Below are 23,343 nucleotides of genomic sequence, written 5' to 3'. Positions count from 1 at the left end.
GCATTTCCAGAGCAAAAATGCATAGCTGTGTTAATTGATATTTGTTGAACTAATTGTCACAAAGATTGCCCCATTAACTTGCAGCCAGAGTCAAATTTCAGAAACAATATGGTTGTTGATTGTGCCAGCACAAAACTTTTGGGTTTTGATATAAACATTTCCCTGCCTTTCACTTCCAGGTGGTTAGAAACTAACTAAAATTGAGACATCAGGTTGGTTAGGAGGCATTGGTTTAGTGCTTAGACACTGTATGCCCGTTTCGCAGATGGTACAAGGGTTTAGAATGCGCACCTTTTCATGTTGCCCGACTGAAATGTTTAGAAAATTGCATAAAAAGTTTTTCTGTGCAACAAAAAATCTTCAGTCAAGTTCATATGGCATCGCATTTTTCATTTAGTTACAATGGTAGAATCCTTGTCAGTATGAATCATTGCCAGCTCAACTCTCCATCCCTGTTGCTATGTGTGGTAGTTTACAACATAGGAATTTAGTGAGATTCAACCATGGTTTTGCATTTCATTCATCCAGTTACTTGCAAGAGAAATTTCAGGCCTTAAATGGGAATTATTATCTTTTGTTTCAATTACCATATTTACGTGCATAATTTACGCACTTTTTATTCAGAAGTTAGGGCTCGAAAAAAGGGGGTGCACAAATTACGTGGGGATTTTGCGAGCGCGACTTAAAAAACTCCACAAACGCGCAATATAGGTATAGCGTATGTTGCTGCGTATATGTCTGCACTCGGACCCCCGCACCCCACGCTGGCCGTCTAAATGAAAATCCGCTCACCCCCGCCTTGCGGGATGGCATGAAGGTGCATGCATGAAGCTGAATAAGACGCTAAAACAGCGTCATCGCTTGTGGCCCAGCCAATTGTTCGGTTGTTCCGGATTCCGTAGGTTTGCTTTTGTAACTTCGTCTGGGATAGCAAGCACAAATCAATAAATCAATTATCACACCACACAATTCTTTAACAGTACCACGCGAGCGTCGACAAAACTGCTTGTTGGCGCCTTATCATGGCGCGGAGCTGCGAAGCCAGCGAGAATAGCCACATGCGCACAAGTTTGCCGACACAACGATTGTCGTCTAAGGGCAAACTTGTGTGCACGCGGTTATTCTCGCTGTCTTCGCCGCTCCGCGCCGTGATAAGGCGCTGACAAGCAGTTTGAAACTTGTCGTATGGTTGTGATATCCCATCGCAAGACAAGACCAAACAACCAAACACAAGCCGTTAGAGCCACCAAGAAAAGCGTAGTCGGCAGTCGAGTCACATGCATCAGCCAAAAAAACAGCAGTGTTGGCTGTTCTATCAGCTGCCGATCCTCCCCGGACGCGCTGCTGGCTGTTCTGAGTGGCGACGCCGCTGGTGCCACCGCGATTGTAACAGCGGACTCTGACACCACCATGAACGCCCATTGCACAAAGGTTCAAAAAGCGTTCCGAACAAACACGCAGAATAGCCGAATGCTACTGGGTAGAGCCGTAGGGTAGAGCCCGCGTGTATGATGGTGGTCTAGCACAGCGCGGTGCATAAAATATCCGAGTAAAAAATGTTTTTTTGTGAATCCGGGTCAAAAGTTAAATGTGCGCAAATTATGCGCTTAAATACGATGTAAAGTTGTGAGCAGCTGCATTTGAAAACCCCAAATTCAGCTTGTCTGCACCACACTAATTTTCCTCTACTTTCTCTTTTTCTCAGTAAGAGAAGACTTGGAAAAATACATTGTTTCACTTACTCTCAGGCTCACTACTGATAAACTCAGTTTGTCTTGATGGCCCCAGGGAAGTAGCAATCAGTTTTGGAAAGATTGGAGCACAAGAAAACTTGTGGCAAATATATAACGCAGCATTTCATTAGCATTGCTAACTATGTTGCTGACATGCAGGGATCATGTGAAGAAGGGACCATGCCCAGGTAGCAGTAATATGTAACTGATTCAGGAAGAGTACTTGAGGTTGTTGACGTATGCATCAAGCCTCGGAGTGCACAGTTTAGCATTTCACTTGCAAAGCACATTAATTTCTGATGTTTGTCACCTTGTAGAATTTTCTCATTTAATTATGCATTTCACAAAAGACTACAGAATTTTCAGCAAGAAAGTGAAAATAAGAGGACACACTAGGCTGCAAGCCTCATCTTCAACAAGCAATGTGCAAGGGAGGACAAACACAAAAGGCCTTCATTTCTACATGCTTGCATATGTGGTCAAAACTAGAATTGGTAATTTTCTGTCTCTGATGGTGTTGTGCATTACTGTATTGTACAGGCTTGCCCAGCATCTGGAAGAGGACTGTCAGCATGCTTTGAGCAAAGCACGGAATGAACTATTGCGGATTCAACCTCGCATGGTCTCGGCAATGGGCAAGGTAGGGATAATTCTTGCGTCTCAAATATTTTGATGTTGTTTGGAAAATTTGGAACAGTTTTGCATAACTCCCCATAGTGCACTAATCTCCCTTCTCACTACAATTAAAACAGATCTGTTGAGCATGCTTATCTTGCACACAATGGACAGAAAATAAGGTTCTCAATATTAAGTACATCAGTGTAAATTGCTGATGTCTATTGCATATCTTTCTGTCAAAACGTGCATTTACATTTCATTCAATTTTGACTCTAAAACCACTTTCAAAACCTTTCTCCCCACATCAACCTGCGTTTTAAGTTAGGAAACCTGTTTTATAATGTGCATTAAATGAAATTAAGGCAGGGACAAATTGAGGTTAGTCTAAGTTTCTATTTTCCGGCAACATGTAGGCCTTTTTCAGTGTTCATAATAAAGTACATTTAAGCTGAAAAAAAAGTGTAAAACGAAAGACAAAAGGCCACTATTTACTTGTGGAAACACCCTCTGATGGCATTGCCACCAGAGGGTGTTTCCACCATGAAGCAGAATTTTAAGCGGATGTTTCAAGCCAATTAACTGAGTTGCATATTGGAGAAAACAAAGGATTGTGTGCCTGAATATTGAGATAAATCTTGCTTTGTGTCATTAAATGCACGTTAATCACACAAAGAGCTCGAGAATGAGCAAAAAGCTATACAAGGAAAGTGCATCAAAGCAAGCTACATTTGGTGACAGCACATGTGGCCAGTTCTGTTTTGGTTCAGGCTCTCAAAACTACTGCCTGCTTTGCTGAGCTCAGATCACCAAAAATACATTTTGCAATTCATTGCAGACTCCATTGTCGGGGTCATGAACAGGATTTGTACTAATGTCAGCACAAAGCAAGTAATTAGACTGATAAAAACCTTTTTTTTTTGGCTACTGCTCGACCACACTATTTCCTTCTCATAGTGCACTCTGACTGACACCTGATGTCATCTCCTGCAGTATTTTGAGTTTGAATCAGAGTGGCGGGCAAACGTATTCGAATTTTATTCTCAACATCCTCCGGTAGAACTGTCTCCTCTGCTACCAAACAAATGTCTACAGAGCTATGAATTCCGTAAAACTTCACAAAGAACGAAATTCGACACAGTTGTCCTCGATGTGCCTTTAAAACCTCTTCAATACGTTTTAATCTGCACCGTGTTTACTTCGAGTTTGAGCCAGTGCACCTCCCTTTGTGCTGCATTGTTCTAAACCGGCCACTTTCTTCCAGTCGACACCTAATTAAACTTTGCTCAGGAATTTACACATCTGTTGTTTATAATCACATAAGCCAGACAACATAAGCCAGGCATTGACAAGCACGAAGGGTGAGTGGGCAGCGATATTTAGTGCCGAACAGTGGCAGTAGTAGTAGATGCACGCTGTCACCGATGGTTTTGAATTTGTAACTATAGAATCTTCAGCAAACTGGTTCTACATTGCTGCATGCCACAATTTAGCCAATGCTTCCTGTAGACTGGTCGAGTTGCAGCCTGTGTCTCAATATTTTGGCTGAGTGCCACAGGTTTTGAAGAGTGTAAATGTCATAGGGAGAGAAAGTGCTAAGGAGGGCAACTCCATCCAAACTTCATTACTAGTAAAACTAGATTTTGTTGACTCTTTCTGGCCATGTTGATATTTGTCTGGCAACAAAAGATATAAAGGAAGCCAACAGCCACCAAAACCAACGTTCATAGCGGTATGTTTCTAATGTTATATATATATATATATATATATATATATATATATATATATATATATATATATATATATATATATATATATATATATATATATATATATATATATATATATATATATATATATTTCATTTCATTTTCATTTCATTTTAATACCTTAAAGACCCACTGGGGGTATTACATAAGGGGTGGGTACATACAGTCAAATGAACAAGTGTTATGTTGAAAAATGGTTGGTAACAGCTTCGGCGAATGTGGATGGGCATGAGATGGTAGCGATGTCATTGGAGAGGTCGTTCCAGTCTACAGAAACACGGTGAAAAAAAGAAGCGGCACAGGTAACAGTACGGGCACGGGGGCGAAACACTTGGAAAGGATGACTAATGTGGTGGGATATGCCGGCTGGCGGGGCAATGTAGGGAGCGCGGCGCAGCGAACTATGGAAAAATTTATGGTATAGGCAGAGGCTAGAAATACGACGACGAAGTGAAAGGGGCGCTAAACTGGATTCCGCTTTTAAAGATGTTACACTGATATCGTACGAATAGGAGGAATGAATGAATCTGGCTGCTCTGTTTTGAAGTGACTCGAGCGCATTGATAAGGTAAACTTGATGAGGGTTCCAAACTGGCGATGCGTAATCTAACTTTGACCTGACAAGAGTTTTATATGCTAGTAATTTTACCTGTTGTGGGGCGTGGCGAAGATGACGTCGTAAGAATCCGAGAGTTTTATTAGCCGAGGAAATGACGTTAGTAACGTGTGTAGCCCATGATAAGTTGTTACACAGTGTGACGCCTAGGTATTTGTATGATGAAACGGACTGCAGGTGAACGTTAGCGACTACATATGGGAAATCAAGCGGGTTACGGCGGCGGTGGAAGGACAAACGTTTACATTTATGAGGGTTCAGTTCCATTAGCCAACGGTCGCACCATTCCTGTATGCGGTTTAGGTCATCTTGAAGGTATGTTGGGTCGGAGGCGTTAGTAACTGTGCGATAAACGACGCAGTCGTCCGCAAACATGCGAATATTAGAGCACACATTGGTCGGTAAGTCATTAATATAAATTAGGAATAGAAGCGGGCCTAGTACAGAACCTTGAGGGACGCCTGATGTTACTGGTAGCGGATTGGAATTTTGATTGTTAACAACGACAAACTGTGAGCGATTAGTCAGGAATTCTTCTATCCATTTTACTATGTCGGGGGGCAAGTTCAAACGGGAAAGTTTTAGGATTAAGCGTTTATGAGGTACCTTGTCAAATGCTTTTGCAAAATCCAGGAAAATGGCGTCGGTCTGTAGGTTAGAATCGAGATTAGCATGTAAATCATGAATGAATAGGGCTAGCTGCGTTTCACAAGAAAAACCTTTCCGAAAACCGTGTTGAGACGAATGGAAAAAATTGTTCGAGTCGAGGAAGTTTATAATATGAGCATAGATGACGTGTTCCATTAGTTTGCAGGGCACACTAGTAAGGGAAATGGGTCGGTAATTTAACGGCGAATCTTTGTTACCTGATTTGTAGACTGGAACGACCTTTCCAGTTTTCCAATCGTCCGGTAGTTGTCCTGTTGAGAGTGACTGGGTAAAAAGTAAGCATAAGAACTCGGCACAAATATCATTAGTGTTCTTTAGAAGTTTCGAGTTAATATTGTCTACACCAGATGAAGATGAGATTTCCATGTTTCTAATTAAGGACGCAATACCCAGTGAGGAAAATGCGACTACCGGCATAGCATGCTCAAAGAGTAAATTAGATGTATGAAGTTGCGTATCGGTTTCATTAGTAAAGACGGATGAGAACGCTGCGTTGAATAAAGTAGCGCACTCAGAGTCGGTCATAGCCATGCCTGATTCGTCTTTGAGGGTAATCGTGTGTTCATGATGAGGGTTAACGGCTTGCCAGAACTTCCTGGGGTTATCGCTGAGCATATTAGGAAGGTCTTGATGAAAAAAGTTGTGCTTGGCGTTATGGATAGCAGATTGATACGATTTTTCCGCAGCGCGGTACTTAGCCCATGCGCTTTGCGCTCCATGGGCTCTTGCTGAGCGGAACAGGCGTTTCTTTTTATTTTCCAACCTTTTAAGACTTTTAGTAAACCATGGTTTGTGTGGATTAGCGTGGAAAGTTATTTGGGGAATGAATTCATTGACTAGGGCATCAAGTTTATTCTTAAATGCTAGCCAGTTCTCATGAATACTTCGTGAATGAAAACTTGAGGAAAAACTTACGAAAAACGTTGTCAGTTCGGCATTCATTATATCATAATTACCTTTGTTGTAAAGGCGGATTGTTTTATTGTATTTTGGGCGCCTAATTGCTTTAAGGTCGATGTTGACATGCATAGTTTTGTGATCACTAATCTCAAGGAGGTACGTAATGGGCTGAACGCTATCTGGGCAATTAGTCAGTAATAGGTCTAAAATGTTCGCACAGTTTTGTGTTACGCGCGTAGGTTTGGATATTACTTGAGTAAGGTTAAAATTGTAGCAGAAATCTAGAAATTCCCTTGCTTCGCCATTATTAGTTGTCGGTGCGGGCTGGTGCTGCCAATCAATATTAGGAAAATTAAAGTCGCCAAAGAGGAAGATGTGTGCGTTAGGGTGCTTCGTGATAAGTTTACTTACGGAATTATTAAGCTGACAGGAAAAATCACGAGAGTTATGTGGAGCCCTATAACAGACACCGAGTAAAATCGTGTGTGGTACAGCGTGGCAGTGGAGCCATAAGATTTCCAGGTCGGACGAGTCATCAATTATCGACATTGATAACTGCTGGCTCACCGCTATCAGTACTCCCCCTCCTCGCGAGTCCTGGCGGTCTTTCCGAAAGACTTGGAAGTCTGGCAAGTCAGTTAGTACTTCGCTATCTGCGATGGCACTGTTCAACCAGGTTTCGGTTAGTATCAGTAGGTTGCTGCTAGATGACAAGACAATATTGGAAATAAGTTCGCGCTTGGAAAGGAAACTACGTATGTTGGTGAACACAGCGGACAGGGGAATATTTTTGAGGCGGGTTTTTAGTTGTTTGCGAAGAGATGATTGCTAATCTGATTGTGGTGTAGCAATTGTTATTTCTTTCACAGTTTGCGAGATCTCATCAAAAATGTAGCGCCTGGGACCGATATGCAAGGTTTTGTAGCGTAGGGCAAATTTTTCGGAATTAGCTTTAGCAAAGGTGACTAGCTGCTTGCGGGCGCTACGAACTCTGTGGGAGAAGTCTTCGCCGACACTGAATTTCGTTCCTTTAAATTTGCGGCCGTTAGAGAGTATTGTGTCTTTTATTTTGTACGAATTAAATTTGACTATTATTGGTCGAGAGCGGTTGGGTTCATGGCGGCCGAGTCGGTGGGCACGTTCTACTTCCTCAGGATGAATGGTTAAGCTCAAGTGTTGAGCGCAGTGACGAATGACCTCTCCCTCAGAGTCCGCAAACGTTTCGGAGGGGTTAGAATCCGGAATTCCATAAAATATGAGGTTGTTACGGCGAGATCTATTTTCACTATCGTCAATGCGGGTCTCAAGGGTTTCAATCTGACGAGATAGCCGAGTATTTTCAGATTTTATAATTTCTAACTCGGATTTTATGGCTGTCATGGCTTCCAAATGTGTCTCAAGATCGGTCATGCGCTTACTTAAACCAGCTATAGCACCGTCAGTGGATATAAGCTGGTTTTTGAGACCTTGCACTTCGGAGATTAGTTGAGTTTGACCGGCGGATAACTTTTTTAGTTCTGCGAATACAGCCTCGAGATTGTTAGGTCCTGGGTTAGTTTCAATATCGCCTGCCAAGATCAGCAAGCAGCGAACAACATGCGCGCATTCAAGCACAAGAAAAAAAAAAAAATGCAGCATTGCGGGCTCGGCAGCTGCACTAGGAAATAATTGCTACTTCTTTTAGCATACAAGGAATGCGGATAACTAACCTGCATGATGTAGACAAACGGATTAGTGGTGTGCACGCTTGCACAGCCACCGAGCCCACAAAGCGGCGAAGGCGGTCGATCGCTGCTTATATATCCCGTGGCTGATGTTGCTGGTGATGAGGCTTTCCAGGATGGGCCGGGGAAATGGTATCCAGGGGGAGGCGCTGCCGGGCATGATGAAGTGATGACGTCGGGTTGGGGCCATGCGAAGATGCGATCGTCACTGCAGTAAACTGCAGTGGATGACGTGCTTGCTGGGGGAAGGGCCAACAACGCCGGAAGCAGGGCATTAGCGACGAAGGCGAACACCTGCATGATGTAGACAAACGGATTAGTGGTGTGCACGCTTGCACAGCCACCGAGCCCACAAAGCGGCGAAGGCGGTCGATCGCTGCTTATATATCCCGTGGCTGATGTTGCTGGTGATGAGGCTTTCCAGGATGGGCCGGGGAAATGGTATCCAGGGGGAGGCGCTGCCGGGCATGATGAAGTGATGACGTCGGGTTGGGGCCATGCGAAGATGCGATCGTCACTGCAGTAAACTGCAGTGGATGACGTGCTTGCTGGGGGAAGGGCCAACAACGCCGGAAGCAGGGCATTAGCGACGAAGGCGAACACCTGCATGATGTAGACAAACGGATTAGTGGTGTGCACGCTTGCACAGCCACCGAGCCCATATATATATATATATATATATATATATATATATATATATATATATATATATATATATATATATTCTTTAAGCGATTTATTAATCTAAGTATTATTATCCCACTGATAAGCATAAAACATAAAAAAAATTAACGTTCCCCTATGCACCTTGGTTTCGGTGACTGTTGGCTCCATTCATAAATTTGTCAAACGGGCCCCTCATTTCATTTAACTTGTCTGCTAATAGCTTAACGAGGGTCTCGGTTCTGGCAGTCTTGATGCCATAGGTAGCATAAGAGGGCTCTCGCACAGTTTCTGCCCTCGCCGTTAGATGACGTTCTACGTCACGCTCGCGGTAATACAGGACGTGCTACGTCCGCCGCTATGGTCGAGGGTGGCGCTGGTGAACACTCTCAAGGCTCGCTTACACCCAGTAAACATAAATACCCACGAGAGCAGCAGATTGGACAGCCGTCGCCGTAGCTCAGTTGGTAAGAGCACCGGACGCGATATTCGGAGGTCGTGGGTTCGGATCCCACCGGCGGCATGGTTGTTTTTTCTGCTTCTTTAAGTAATTTTCTTTAAGCGATTTATTAATCTAAGTATTATTATCCCACTGATAAGCATAAAACATAAAAAAAAATTAACGTTCCCCTATGCACCTTGGTTTCGGTGACTGTTGGCTCCATTCATAAATTTGTCAAACGGGCCCCTCATTTCATTTAACTTGTCTGCTAATAGCTTAACGAGGGTCTCGGTTCTGGCAGTCTTGATGCCATAGGTAGCATAAGAGGGCTCTCGCACAGTTTCTGCCCTCGCCGTTAGATGACGTTCTACGTCACGCTCGCGGTAATACAGGACGTGCTACGTCCGCCGCTATGGTCGAGGGTGGCGCTGGTGAACACTCTCAAGGCTCGCTTACACCCAGTAAACATAAATACCCAGGAGAGCAGCAGATTGAACAACCGTCGCCGTAGCTCAGTTGGTAAGAGCACCGGACGCGATATTCGGAGGTCGTGGGTTCAGATCCCACCGGCGGCATGGTTGTTTTTTCTGCTGCTTTGTAAGTAATTTTCTTTAAACCAATTCATTGGCACTATAAATAAAAAAATAATAGAAACATTCCCCTATGCTCCTTGGTGTCGTGACTGCTGGCTTCGTTAATATGTTTGTCAAACGAGCTCCTCATTTTCATTTGCCTTGTCTGCTAATAGCTTAACGGGGGTCTCGGTTTTGGCAGTTTTGATGCCATAGGTAAAAGTGCTCTCGCACAGTTTCCACCTTAGCCGTTATAGGACGTTCTACGTCACACTTATGGTATTACAGGACCTGCTACGTCCACCGCTATGGACGAGGGTGGCGCTGGTGAACACTCTCAAGGTTTGCTTACACGCAAAAACATAAATACCGACAAAAGCAGCAGATTGGACAGCCGTCGCCGTAGCTCTGTTGGTAAGAGCACCGGACGCGATATTCGGAGGTCGTGGGCTCGGATCCCACTGGCGGCATGGTTGTTTTTTCTGCTCTTTTGTAAGTAATTTTCTTTAAACCAATTGATTAGCACTATAAACAAAAAAAAAATAGAAACATTCCCCTATGCACTTTGGTTTCGGTGACTGTTGGCTTCGTTAATATGTTTGTCAAACGATCCTCTCATGTATATATATATATATATATATATATATATATATATATATATATATATATATATATAGCAGACAAAGTAAAGGAAATCAGGGGCTCGTTTGGCAAACTTATGAAGGGAGCCAACAGTCACCGAAACCAAGGTGGATAAGAACACTAACCTATCTATCGCCTATAGAAAATTATCTAAAAATCAGCAGAAAAAAAAAATATATATATATAATATTTGTGGTGTTAATCAATGAGAGAGTAATACTGTGACTAATGTGTCACTTAAAGACAATTCATTGCAAAGCAGAAGAGAAATCAACCATGCTGCCAGCAGAATCAGAATCCACAACTTCCGAATTTCACGTCCAGTGCTCTAGCAAGTGAGCTACGGCGACGGCTGTCCAATCTTCTGCTTTCTGGAGTATTTAGGTGTAGTGTAACCGAACCTTGAGAGTGTTCACCAGCACCACCCTCATTTATAGTGGCAGATGCAGTACGTCCTGTTATAACCATGAGTGTGACCTGGAACTTCATTGAACGGCGAGGGTGGAAGCTGTGCGAGAACCGCCTTATGCTAGCTACGGCATCAAGACTGCCAGGACTGAGACCCTCATTAAGCTATTTAGCAGAGAAGGGAAGGAAAATGAGGTGCTGAGAAAACTAAATTAAAAATTTTTTGCCGCTACTCAATTTAAACTTGTGACATCAAGACTGAAAAGAATTCTGTGGCTGCCATTTTGAAGTGAGTGGCAGTACATTCTAGCCTCTGGGTTTCTTGTGCAAGAAACTGTCTTGACACAGCACAGTTTGTGAAATCAGCTGATGGTGGCAACACCTGTATGTAATTTTTTGGCCTTATCTAGCTCATGAAAGCTCCATTTTCAGCAGGAGTAGTGTGCTTGTCATGGGAACAAAGTTATCTGTTGATGCATGCCAACTACAGTTTGTTCTCAATGTCAAGTTGTCCTTTGCAACTTTGCAGGCTGAGTTCCATGGTTGGCAAGGACTGAAGAGGTTGCTGGCAGATCGTGATGATCCAGCTGCTCAAGAGTACATTGGAATGCTTGTGGATCATCTGCGGGTGCCTGATGCTTTGACTCTTGCCATGGCAGTGGCACTTGGGAAACAGTTAGTATTGTCACGTCAAAACTGTTGCCACAAGTTTTGGCTGGCACTATACAGAGTAAAGTACCACTTGAACAATCTTCCGGGGCCACTCACTCAAGTATTCAAATGATTCCTGAAGATATTTATTTTGCAGTAGTGAAAATTTCACATACGTATTGTGCACACCACACTTTAATTAACGAACTTCACGGGACCAGGAAAAAGTTCGAATTATCCGATGTTCGAATTATCGAATGGCCTCGAAAAAACTGACAAGAACCATTTGCATTACGGCATATGTACCGTATTTACTTCGTAACGAACCCAGTCGCATAAGGAACCCACCCACACCTGATTTTTGCCTAAAAATGTGAAAGAAAAAAAAGCGTCAGTCGTTAATGCTTCCCTCTGTTTCGCACCCTCAAGGGCCACAACACATTTCTTAGCAGTGCGCCAAGAAGCTGCGCAGCGACCTTTTGACCTTAGCTCTATCATATGGGGGGAGTGAACATGGCAGAGTGTGAGCGCTTGTGCAAGCCTCGTTTTCACTGCCACTTAGTCATTGGAACGCGCGATAGCAGCAAGCGTCTTTTGCAGCGAACGATGCCAAAAGCCGGCATCATGATCGCGGCTGATCGCGTGGTTCCGTTGGTGACTGATGGGTGGAAGGATCGACGACACTCGCAAAGGAAAAAAAAAGTTTTTCGCACGTAATTTTTAGCGCCCGTCTGAAGTCATAGCCTTTCATGGCATTGGCTGGGGCCGCGCCGACAGTACTTATCCGTATTTCTGAATTAACAGGGCTCGAATTAACGAGTATTTACCGTGTTTACTCACGTAATGGACCCACTTTTTTTCTCAGAAAAGTTGACATCAGTTTGTGGGGAGGGTTCATTACACGGGAAAAAAAAGTTTCCAACAGATTTTTTTGGAAGGGTCGAGATTTCATATATCTCCGTCTGTCCTTCCGTCATCAACAAACGCACGCGGTCAGATGTGTTCCTGCCGCTACAGTGTTTAGCATCGTTCAGTATGACGAGATCCGGCAATTTTGTGCTAGCTGGCGGCGAGATAACGCTAACATGCTGAACACCGGCCCTGAAGGTCAGGCGTGCGTTTCTTACTGCGGCGTTAAAGACAGGACAGGGAGGAGTGTCTAATGCAAATAGTTAAGCTTTAGCTTAGAGTGCGCAACGTCTTGACGCTCTGCCAAGTTCGCCGAGCGCGCCCCGCCCCTCCTCTCTCTCCCCCACCCCTCTGCAGGAGCTCTCCTAAAATTATCGAAAAAAAATTATGTTCTCGGGGGCGGCGGCAGCTTTGCATGCTGCCAAGATACGCGCTGTGCACACTCGAGCAGCATCTTGGCTCGCTGCCAAAGTCTGAGCTGTCGACGGCAGCGAAAACTGAGGAACTCACTAGTCTGGAAAACAAGAATAAATTCTGGCCAGAAGTTGTGGGGGCCGGGTTCATTACAGGAGTAAATAGGATAGTTCTGAGTTTTGGAGACTGCGTGGAAAAGAGGGTAGGCAGCTGCCACCGCATTCCCCCAACCCGTGCCCCCTCCCACACTGCCGGCCGCTGCGCCGGTGATGGCGCCATTTAGGCTTTACCCACTCTTCCAAGGTTTTATCTGGTTCCATCTCCTGTCCCTGTTTAGCACGTGCGCAGCCTCTAAGTACGCGCAGGCGATTTTTTTTTTTTTTTTTGGTCACATGCTGTGTGCCAAGCCGCCGAGATGGGACGGCGCGGCTCGTAGTTTGAATTATCCCTAGCGGAACCGACTCGCTTTCGAATTAACGGGCTTTTTTATACACAGATCTGTATGGAGCTTGCCGGACCAAGTAGAGTAGTTCGAATTATCCGAAAATTCGAATTATCGAGGTTTGAATTAACGAGCTTTCCCTGTATGTATTGTGCACACAAAATTTTGTATTCAACATTTGTATAGAAAATATACTATATACAAATATATAAAATATACAATATTTTGTATATTTCATATTTATTTGGTATCAAAGATACTTTTGTGGGTTTAGACTAAGGATCATAATGATAACATCATGTTCTCTCTCTCCGGTGATGCTATTCAGAAAACCTTCAGCCTCATATTGGCTAAATTGCTTTCTGGCACACTTTCGCCGAGGTTGTTTCTGCTCCAAGCATCGTGCCCAGCCCTGGCTCAACTACTACTTGAGCTGCAAGTCAACCGTATATGCATACCAAATGAATATTAAGAGATTTGGCATTGGCCACATTAGTTTTGCATCGCTGCATTATTTTCGTGGGTGTGCTCGGGAACGATATGAGTAACCCAGAAAGCATGGTTGTAGTCAGTGATACCTGATGTGTCAATGAGGTTGGCAAAGGAGGTAACTTCTGTGGAGTATGCAAATAATTTTACTGACTTCACAATACAGTGACTCCTGTGCACAGGCAGGACCAATTTCCCAACACGAAGACCGTTCCCCTTTGAGCAAAGGTAGCACATAGTTGACTTGGGGTGCAGGGTTTGCCAGGGGTAATGCAAAGATGATGACAGGCCAACAAGCAGTGTGGTGCTTTGGAACGTGGTACTTCAGGTTATCGCATTCCCATCTCTTCAGGCAGTGGCAACCAGTCTCCATGCTTATGTACAGCCATGGCACAATGCTCGTTGATAACCAGGATGATGTCATTGCAGCACAGAATGTGCTTGTGCAGAAAGCCACCAGTCACCCCCACCGGCCTCATGGCAATTACTGAGGTCAATTATAGGCATTTTTCAACAGGCTTTTCTTTTTATAACGTCTGAAACAGATCCTGAAAGTCAGATGAAATTGGTCAGTTGACTCTCTTAGGTATCAGGAGTTTTACTGCAGCACAAAACAGCCAAGTTTTGATGCAGCTACCAAAGAAGTGGGAAAATCAAGCCACAGCATTGGTGCTGAGGTGGCAAAAACAACTGAGTGAACTGACCTCTATACATAAATGTTCATGCCTTGTGCTGTCCAGTCTGTGGCTATCCTGGGCTGATTTCATAAGGAAACAGATTTTTAAACAAAATTTGTTGCTTGTCTCATGAATTTCATTGCAGTAGGCTTCTGTTCTAATATACTAATTCAGCTATTGTTTGGCTGTTGCTGCTGCAAATAGAGCCACAACCCAGCCATCCACTATTTACTGCTGTGGCTATGTATAGTCTATTGAGCTATGTGCAGTCAGCAGAAAAGATTTTTTTTGTTGTTGTTTACCAGTAGTAGAAATGTGGGTGCTCAAAGTGTGCAAATTGTATGTCCTTCGTTTTCTTTCTTTTTCTTCATGACTGGAAAAAAATTGAGATGAACAGTGCTAAAACAGGATGAATGAAGAGAGATACACAAATCAAACTGAAAGAGTTATCTTTCCCACATCAATACCTTAAATCATATAATTTTTCTGCTGCTTTGTCAATTTCACAGCATACCATTGTGTAAAGTGTGAAATGAGCCCTGATTTTTCTTGGCTGCAGGCTGTTCACTCACCTGGTGAAGAGTAGCGTGTCTGCATCAGTCCTCCTGCACAAGTTCAGAGACTTGGAAGTTCCAGGCTGCCTTGGCTTTCAAGCATTGGACAAGACTCGCATACGAGAACAGTACCCAGATCCACAGGATGATGTATGTGGTAGTTCTATTGCACTTGTCTCTTTTTTGTGTGTGTGCATGTTCCTGCCTGCAGTGGCCATATTTTGTAGAAGGAAAAACAAACATGCCTCTGTTCCAAGGTTTTGGTGCATGCGTTGCCACTGCAGCTAGACAAATAGCAACTTAACTTAATGCACATGCATGCGATATACAGCTCAGTCCTCTTATGCTCGCAGTGTGGCCTATTCAAGGCAATGTTTGAATGGACACTTCTTATGTTCACCTTGAGTCAAAACACGGCACTGTTGCCTGTGTCATTGAGTTATGTCCTCTGTCAAGTGCCTTAAATAGATGGCACTGGTGCCTTACTGGTGTTGTACTCAAATACAAAAAATGTGCCCTCTAATAGGTGCAATGTCACAATGAGCTCGGTTCATGTGATCTCGGTTCAGCTTTCGCATACTGTTATGCAGGAAGGAACTCATGTCCAGCAGAGTACTAAAGGGCCCTGAGTTCGAGTCTTAAGCAAGAAACTTTAGCACTACTGCAACCTTATTATGCTGACAAAAGGCTTAATGTATTTGCTTGTTTTGAGTTGCTCTTACTTTAACTCAACCATGGGAGAACTTGCCCCACTCTTAGATGCAGATAACCAGTTATTTAAACCTTGAAGGCCTTTTTATTTAACATTTTGTAATACATACATTTTTCAAGAGCACTACAAACTGGCATGGAAAAGCACAGCATAAGAACAAAGCCCAGTGATTTGAATAACACATAATGCCATTATTCTCTGTAGCTTTGCTTCAGTGTTCTAGGGGGGCCAGCCTGTACAGCATATGTGTGTGTCCCACCTGTCGCATCCAATAGGGGCCTCTTAAGGAGAAATTGCAGCTCATATGTAGTTACAAATAGGACCGAAATTGAAGTGCCAAGCAACTGCCACAGTGTGCACAGCAACTGCCACAGTGCCGCAGTGCTGATGGGCTCGTGACCTCGGTCGGTAGCATGTCAACCTCGCGTCGCTCTGGACTGAACGGTGATGCTTGGTTTTCTTTGCATGTATTACCTAACGTGTTGGGTTATGAACCATATTTGAATAAAACTTTATGATGCTTTACACATTCCAAGGCACCCTGTAAGAGTATATTTATTTTAAAATAAACTCCTCACTGATTTACACTGTCATTTACGTTGATCTGTACTGGTTGCTTGAACGTTAAGGCGTGTTCAGGTTTACACTCATTAGTAATATGATTTGAGGTGTACCCTGGATATCAGTGACGGCTTTCTTGCTTAATTTTTTTTCTTGTGTTATTGTTGAAGTGTAGGCATCCGTCTGTGTGCTCATTGCTCAAGACCATAGTATTTATAAATGAATAGAATTTTGGCTGGAACTGTGCTACTTGGTGCAACTAAAATCCTTTCGTACTTGAAGCAAGAGCTGGCTATTCGCGGCCACTGCCAGTGGAAACGTGTTCTCACATGCAGGGTGTGAGGCGCCTGATTGATATGGTGCAGTGCACAAATGCCGACCTGGCACCCCTTCTCCCTTACTGGCTGGGCAGTTGGCTTCTCTGCCCCGACCTGGAAGTTGCCCAGGAGGCATGCCGCAAGTACAGGGCCAACTGTGTCACACCCGAAGGTGGGCATTTTGGCATCCACTTGCATGGCATGCACACTTTCTAGCCATCGCACCGTAGAGACGAAGAGTGCGTGTTACACTGGCTGCGTTCTTTAATTGTAGCTACCACAGGTGTCTGGCTTTAGAGCCAGGCAGCTCCTGTGGCCAGCTTTTTTATGTTAGCTGATGAGTTGCTGCCCGTAGGATTTGGCATCGACTACTGGCTGCACAACTACTGAGCTGCTGTGAACAGTTAATCTGAGTGCGACAGATGGCAAGAAAACTTGAAAGATTCAAATTCTGGACCGATCAGTGAAGCTGTTACTAAAACATGAAGCCAAGTGCCCAATAGGTTCGCGACATATGGCTGAAGATAGAGCTCTGGTTAGCATCTTCAAAGGGAAGTGGAATGTCTGTTTGCATATCTTTGTTGCAGTCTCTTTATCCTAAATTTTTCAGGTAATACTTGAGTTAGATTTGCTGAGGTCGCCCATCTGACACTAATGCTCACATTGCGGCAGACTAAATTCGAGCAGTATTATAATGTAGTGAGTCTTTGTTACCCGCATAGTGGTTGGCGTAATTATGAAGTTTTCCAGTAAAACAACATAAGATGTGTTGCGCCTTGTAAGAGAGGTCTCTTTAGATATGCTGTATCCACAACACTGTTGCAAGCCGGTTGACGATATCAATGGTGCAAATTTTTTTCTGGACAGAAGTAACCGTAGATTCATTATTTCTAGTTAAAAATTTTAGGTAGGTCCAAGCCATCTTTTGCATATGATCGTATCTGAAATTGCCTCGCTATTAGGCATGTGAATCTTCGGCAGTGGCTCTCTAACTTTTGAAAGCTTAGCAGCTTGTTGACACCAGTTAAATGTGCTGTCACACTTCCAGTGGATGCTATAGGTAGTTAGGAAAACTGATGGGCAGCAGTAATTCATGACATGGTGTAAATGTGTAAGTTAAATATTTCATTAATCTTCACTCTTTCTTTCAGAACAAGTTTGTGTAACATGTAAAGGTGTGGCCATAGGCCAGTTGGTTCCTCAGGTCAATTTTGTGAATAGTTCTTCGCCTTGCTCTGACATTCTCAATGTTTGTCAAATGCGCATGCATTACGTTATTGAGCTCTGGCAAGTCTCTGTGAATTGAAATAGAATTTTTGGTTATGTCATTTTTGCAGGCTTGAATTACATGAATACTATGTGAGCGCTAGCATGCATGATACTTTAATGCCTATGGTCATGTTAAATGAGATGCACTTACTTTTCTGTAGAGCCCTTACTGTTGTGTTTACCATTGAGTGAGTGCCTTCATCATTAGAAAAAAAATGATTTTTTATGCTCCATTGTTCCTTGGTGCCTTTCCACTGCAATCGAGACAATAATAGAAATGTTATGAATTGAATATGTGCACAGAGCGGGGATACTGGAGCACATTTTGACAATTTCTGCCGACTGGCTAGCACCACAGAATCCTCTAAAGCTTGTAAGGATTGTGTAGTAATTCAATAACCAGCGCGAACATGTGCGATTTATTATAGTGCATGCATCAGTACTGAAAAGCTTAGCCAATGGGTGTAATAATATGTGACCATCCAGATGATGACAGTGTCCTTAGAAGCAAACACAGCCTAGAGAGCAACCTCTGGTTATGGAAAGAGGAAAAATAGTCTGGGAAACCTGTAACAAACTATGCACATTGCAGAAGTTAGAAAAGAGAGTTCTTGAAGTGCTTTCATCACAAAGAGTTAAACAAATGCACAAAAGCAAATAGAACAATCATATAGAGCATGTCTAAAGCACCGATGCAAAGGCATGTTTGAAACTGATCATCGCCTTCAATAAAAACCACCTCGTCAGGTGCAAAATATTTTACTCATTATCAGTATGGCAGAAAAGTAGGTGTGACGTTGCTTTTAAAAGGCGCTTGAAACAAGACACTCTGAAATATGAATATGATTTGGGGGGACCCTCCGCAACAGACACTTGCACTTGTATACGTCATCCCCGAGTGTTTCAAAGAGTGCATGTGACCTAATGCTTTGCCCAATATCAATCCAGCAAGAGGGTAGTCAAAGGGAGTAAATGCAAGAAGGTTTCTCATTTTATGTGGCTAGAAGTTTGGGGCTGTTGTTAAAAATGAAAGCCCTGACTGCAATCATTACACCCCTTCATCATCTCAGCATTAGCAAAGCCAGTGGCTGACACGCACAGATGCCACACAGGTCAGACTGGAGGCTACAGGTTTTAGTTTTAATCATTGCAAATTAGCTTTGGTTTTCATTAGTAAATCAATATCAATGTGTGGCTGCTTATCTGTTGAATAAAAGCTTCAAATATTTGTGTTTGAATTACTGTTCTCAACGCTTGTGGCAGGCTGTGTGAGGGAGCAGGGTTGGGATGAAATTGTCTTCTGTCCTCTCCTGTTACGCAGGTGACATAGTGAGGGTCGGGGGTGCTATGACAGGTGGTTACCGTGACCCCAAGAAAAATGAATTTACTGTTTACGAGGAATTCTGCCGGCTATCTGATGTCCTTCAGTCAGCTGAATCCTCGCTAAACGAGTCATCTGGTGCTGTTTGCAGTATCCTTTTTAGCACCAACTCTGCAACCTCTTTTTTTGTCTGTTTTGTACAAGAAGTAAGTGTCTGAGCTTTGCAGTTGATGTCAATGCAGTACCTCTTGCAGCAGCTGTTGCCACTTGCAGGGAAATGCTAATGTTTGCCAGTCAGTGGCGAATGATCAGCTGTTCTGAGTTTTCGTCGAGACAGTGACACTACAAGTCAGTGAAGTGTCGGCTCTCTGGACAGGCACCTCATATGAATTAATAGAAATTGATGCCGTGTATTGGCATGTGAAAACAGTTTTTTCTTTATGTCGTGTTCAGCAAACCAAAAAAGACATCATTTTGTTGGAATAAAACAACAGTTAGGCTGTCTGTACACAGGCGACTTGGGTACACTTTGTGTGCTTTCTGCTGTGAAATTATAAAATGACTAGTTTGGTTCCCTTAGCAAAGAAAAGGCCATGCTGCTGAATGCACTGAAATTTCTAGCAAGCTCCAAGTGCTGGACATGAAAGTCGCACGAAACATGTGAGTAAAGCTCAGCATTCTACTTTCCACCCATGTTTTTTGCCATGCATGCTTCTTTAGCATAGTGCTGAAATTTGTAGTCCTTAGCTCAAAATTTGCTCTTAATTCTTAATGTAAGTGATTCTAAACAACTTTTAACTGAATAAATGCAGCAGCAGGAATGTGTCGATGAGTGACACTGCATGTTACTGCTCTTCTGACTGGATGCTCATTGCATTCGCTAATAGTAGAGCAGAATCACAGGAATGGGTCTTGTTGCTACATCTCTACTGAGCAAAAAATAAAAAATAGATAAATATATATATATATATATGTTGCCTCCTGATAGAAGTTCATTCTGTGCATGTAGGAATGCTGTTTCAAGCTGTGAAGCAAAGCTGACTTCTCTTCGCTTGAGCCTGTCGCAAATTGAGGATGGCATTAAGACAAAGGTAAGCATTTGTCCTCAGACTAGGGCATTAGGGTGTTTCCATCTGTGGAGGTGTGCTATGAATCATGGATGGGACGTTAAACTCTTATTTCTTCTATCTGACGAGACCTGTTAGCAAAACATTCTTTGCTCGTTTCTGTCTGACAGTCGCTGCCTGTTAGAAATTAGGAATAAAACTCCTGATGAAATATTAAATATTGCTTAGTAAATTGAGTGTGGAGAAGTTGAATGAAGGTCATTGTGGATGATGCTTATTGTCTGAAGTCTGAATGAATGAATGAGCATGCTGGAGCAACATAGTATTTTTTGTGTGTTATACAGTGATACAGTGTGGCAGATGTAATCAGGAATGTGCCGTATTCACTGGTGTGTATTGCTTGCTTCTTTATTTACATGTGGTTGGTAATGTTGGCTTAAAATCTGGGGTATCAGTCTCACTTCCCTATTTACATGTTTGTTTGAGAATATTTGCATGTAAATTATACCTTCATCAGCACGAAGCGAGGTGCTGGAATTGGTAAGGGAGTACATCTGCCTACGGCAGGTAGTGACAGCTGATCTGGATCATGAGCGGGAAGTAACTAGAAGGATAAGAATTTGGTTGAGCACATATGGCAGGTTCTCTCAGATCATGAATGGCAGTTTGCCAGTATCCCTCAGGAGAAAAGTACTATGCAACAGCTGTATCTTACCGGTACTCACCTACGGGGCAGAAATGTGGAGGCCACTGAAAAGGGTTCAGTTTAAGTTTAGGGCAACGCAGCGAGCTGTGGAAAGAAAAAATGATAGGTATAACCTTAAGAGATCCGAAATGGGCAGAGTGGGTGAGGGAACAAACGCAGGTTAATGACATTGTAGTCAAAACAAAGAGAAAGAAATAGGCTTGGGCAGGGCATGTAATGTGAAAGGAAGATAACCACTGGTCCTTAAGGATAACGCAGTGGATTCCAAGAGAAGGCAATTGTAGCAGGGGGCGGCAGAAGGTTAGGTGGGCGGATGAGATTAGGAAGTTTGCAGGCATAGGGTGGGCGCAGCTGACAATGGACAGGGTTAATTGGAGAGACATGGAAGAGGCCTTCGCCCTGCAGTGAGCGTAGTCAGGCTGATCATGATGATGGTGATGATGATGCACCTTTATGTAATACTTTTGTTTACGTTTTGGGCACAAAATGATTCTCAATGAATGTATTATCAGCATGAAATGAAATGCGAACAAGACAGTTGAGCCCCGACCAGCAAAATAAGAACCTCTTAGCCAGGGAAACCTCCATACGAGCTCAGATTATATTAACTATATATAAGACTCTTTTTCAGTTTTCAGAAGTGTTAATCAACCTCACTTGTATTTTCACTCCAGGAGCTAATATGTTGGTGTTTTTTTTGTTGCTACCTCGATTTTCTTGTTCACGTTTCATTCGTTGCTGATGGTACTCAACTTATTGCAGTCAATGAGGCAGCTCTTTAATGCATCTCTGATTTCGTGGTGCAGCCGAAACTACCTTTGAAAAAGAAACCAGAGCACTATGCGATTATAAGCACGAACACACTTTACAGCAGGTAAAATTGAGCTGTCAAGCTCGTGAGGTTTTAAGGCATTAAAGGTAAAAGGATGAATAAAAAGGTTCTTCAGTTAGTTTTTTATAGGCATGCCCTGACTGCTGCCATTTCACTTGCTGCACAGATATATATATATATGTCAGCAGCACCAGCTGTTGCATGCACAGTGTGTGTGAGGCTAGCTTTTTCAAACCTTCTTGTTATTCTTGGTATTGCTTTGTGGGGACCTGTTATGATTGGAGCCTGAACATATTCAGGCATGGAGAAAGGTAAATTCCTGCCTTTAAATGCTTGGCTTTGTTCAGTGGACGAAAGCAGTAGTTGTTCACCGGTTGCCCTTGTGGTTGTGTTCCTATGCCTGTTTCTCATATTGTGGTTAAACTTTATTATGCTTTCTTTTGTTCATATGTTCTAATTTATTGCTGCTGGAATGCGCCCTTATCATTTTGTTTGTCATGCGAGATGCGATCAGATTACTCTCAGGTGATCCTGACCATGTGCAACAGCTTCTGCAGTGCATGTGATAACTCGAGTTGTTTTCAGTGCATGGTCTGGACACTTCTTATTCATCTTTAAATGGAGTGTAGTTGGGAGTGACAAGCATTCTGGTTCCGATGATGGTTGAATGCATGCATCATGATCGGTGTTACCAGGCTCGGTTGCAAGGGACCCCAGGAACACAGTTTGTTTTTCAGTGCATCAGCGCCCTCTTTGCCCAAGTGCTCCAACTGCTGTGTGACATTATGTGTAGTGCGCTGGCTGCACTGGCTAGTTCAGATGTGCCTGATCTCATGCTAGCATTTTGTCCAGGGCTTTGAGCAGCACCTCTCCTCCTTTCAGGAGCAAGCCCTGCACAAACGTTTGGAGACTGCAGCGAGCTACCAGCATCAGAAGAAGGCCCTGCTCGAGGAACGCTCCAGTGACCGTGTGGAGCACCTCTCCGCGAGTGCTGAGCAGAAGCTCTTGGAGAGCACACGAAGCTTGCAGAGGCTCAACAAGAAGCTGAAGCTAGTCAAGGAAGAGAGGCTGAAGGTGAGCCTTTGTAGATGGGACGGCAAGGGATGGAATCGTTGTTTCGTTGACATCTGGTTTGAACATCTGGATCAGTATGTTGTGTCATGCACCTTAAGTAACTGACAATGATTGGTTCTGTAATGACAGTAAATGTGTTGGCTACCTTCACGTCTGTCTGTGTGTCAGGGACTAGGACAATATCTGACAACGCAGTGCAGGCAAGGCTAGGTTGTCATGCCTGCAACATGCATTGTTTATTTTTTTATTTACATTTTTTACATATACTCTCAGGGTCGAAGCGTTATAAAGGAGAATAGGTTGATGAAATAGAATAATGCCATAACGTGTGACTAATCAAACAGTTAACAATTCTACTGAGCTCAGATTCGTTAAATAGAACAGAATCAAAGTTACTGATGTTATCAATGCTTGCTGTCGATGCAGGAAGACATGTTTTTTGTATAAACTACATAGAAAATGAAGTAGTGTGGCATGCCGGAACAGCTACTTTGTGATGGTGATTGCGGTGAGACGATACTTAAGTTGGTGACGAGATAAATTCTTGTGCTAGTATAATGCAATTATTCATTATTTTTGTGAGTTTGGCTTCCTC

General features: G+C 43.3%; 1 protein-coding gene across 11 annotated transcripts in view; it reads left to right on the top strand.

Annotated features, from left to right (window-relative positions):
- LOC144128802 (structural maintenance of chromosomes protein 3-like) overlaps window positions 1–23,343 on the top strand; it is a 98,538-nt gene that overhangs the window by 48,627 nt on the left and 26,568 nt on the right. For 10 of the 11 annotated variants that reach the window (XM_077662522.1, XM_077662523.1, XM_077662521.1 and 7 more), the window contains 8 exons: window positions 2,274–2,373; window positions 11,283–11,428; window positions 14,895–15,039; window positions 16,498–16,651; window positions 19,070–19,219; window positions 19,660–19,729; window positions 20,079–20,160; window positions 22,557–22,748. In XM_077662522.1, the coding sequence (XP_077518648.1) occupies window positions 2,274–2,373; window positions 11,283–11,428; window positions 14,895–15,039; window positions 16,498–16,651; window positions 19,070–19,219; window positions 19,660–19,729; window positions 20,079–20,160; window positions 22,557–22,748 (1,039 nt within the window). The remainder of the gene's footprint in view (window positions 1–2,273; window positions 2,374–11,282; window positions 11,429–14,894; window positions 15,040–16,497; window positions 16,652–19,069; window positions 19,220–19,659; window positions 19,730–20,078; window positions 20,161–22,556; window positions 22,749–23,343) is intronic. The other variant, XM_077662529.1, reaches the window with a different exon arrangement.

The sequence above is a fragment of the Amblyomma americanum genome, chromosome 4, assembly GCF_052857255.1.
Source record: "Amblyomma americanum isolate KBUSLIRL-KWMA chromosome 4, ASM5285725v1, whole genome shotgun sequence".
NCBI classification, from domain to species: domain Eukaryota; kingdom Metazoa; phylum Arthropoda; class Arachnida; order Ixodida; family Ixodidae; genus Amblyomma; species Amblyomma americanum.
Note: the sequence above shows the minus strand (reverse complement) of the source record. Positions and strands in the feature narration are given on the sequence as shown.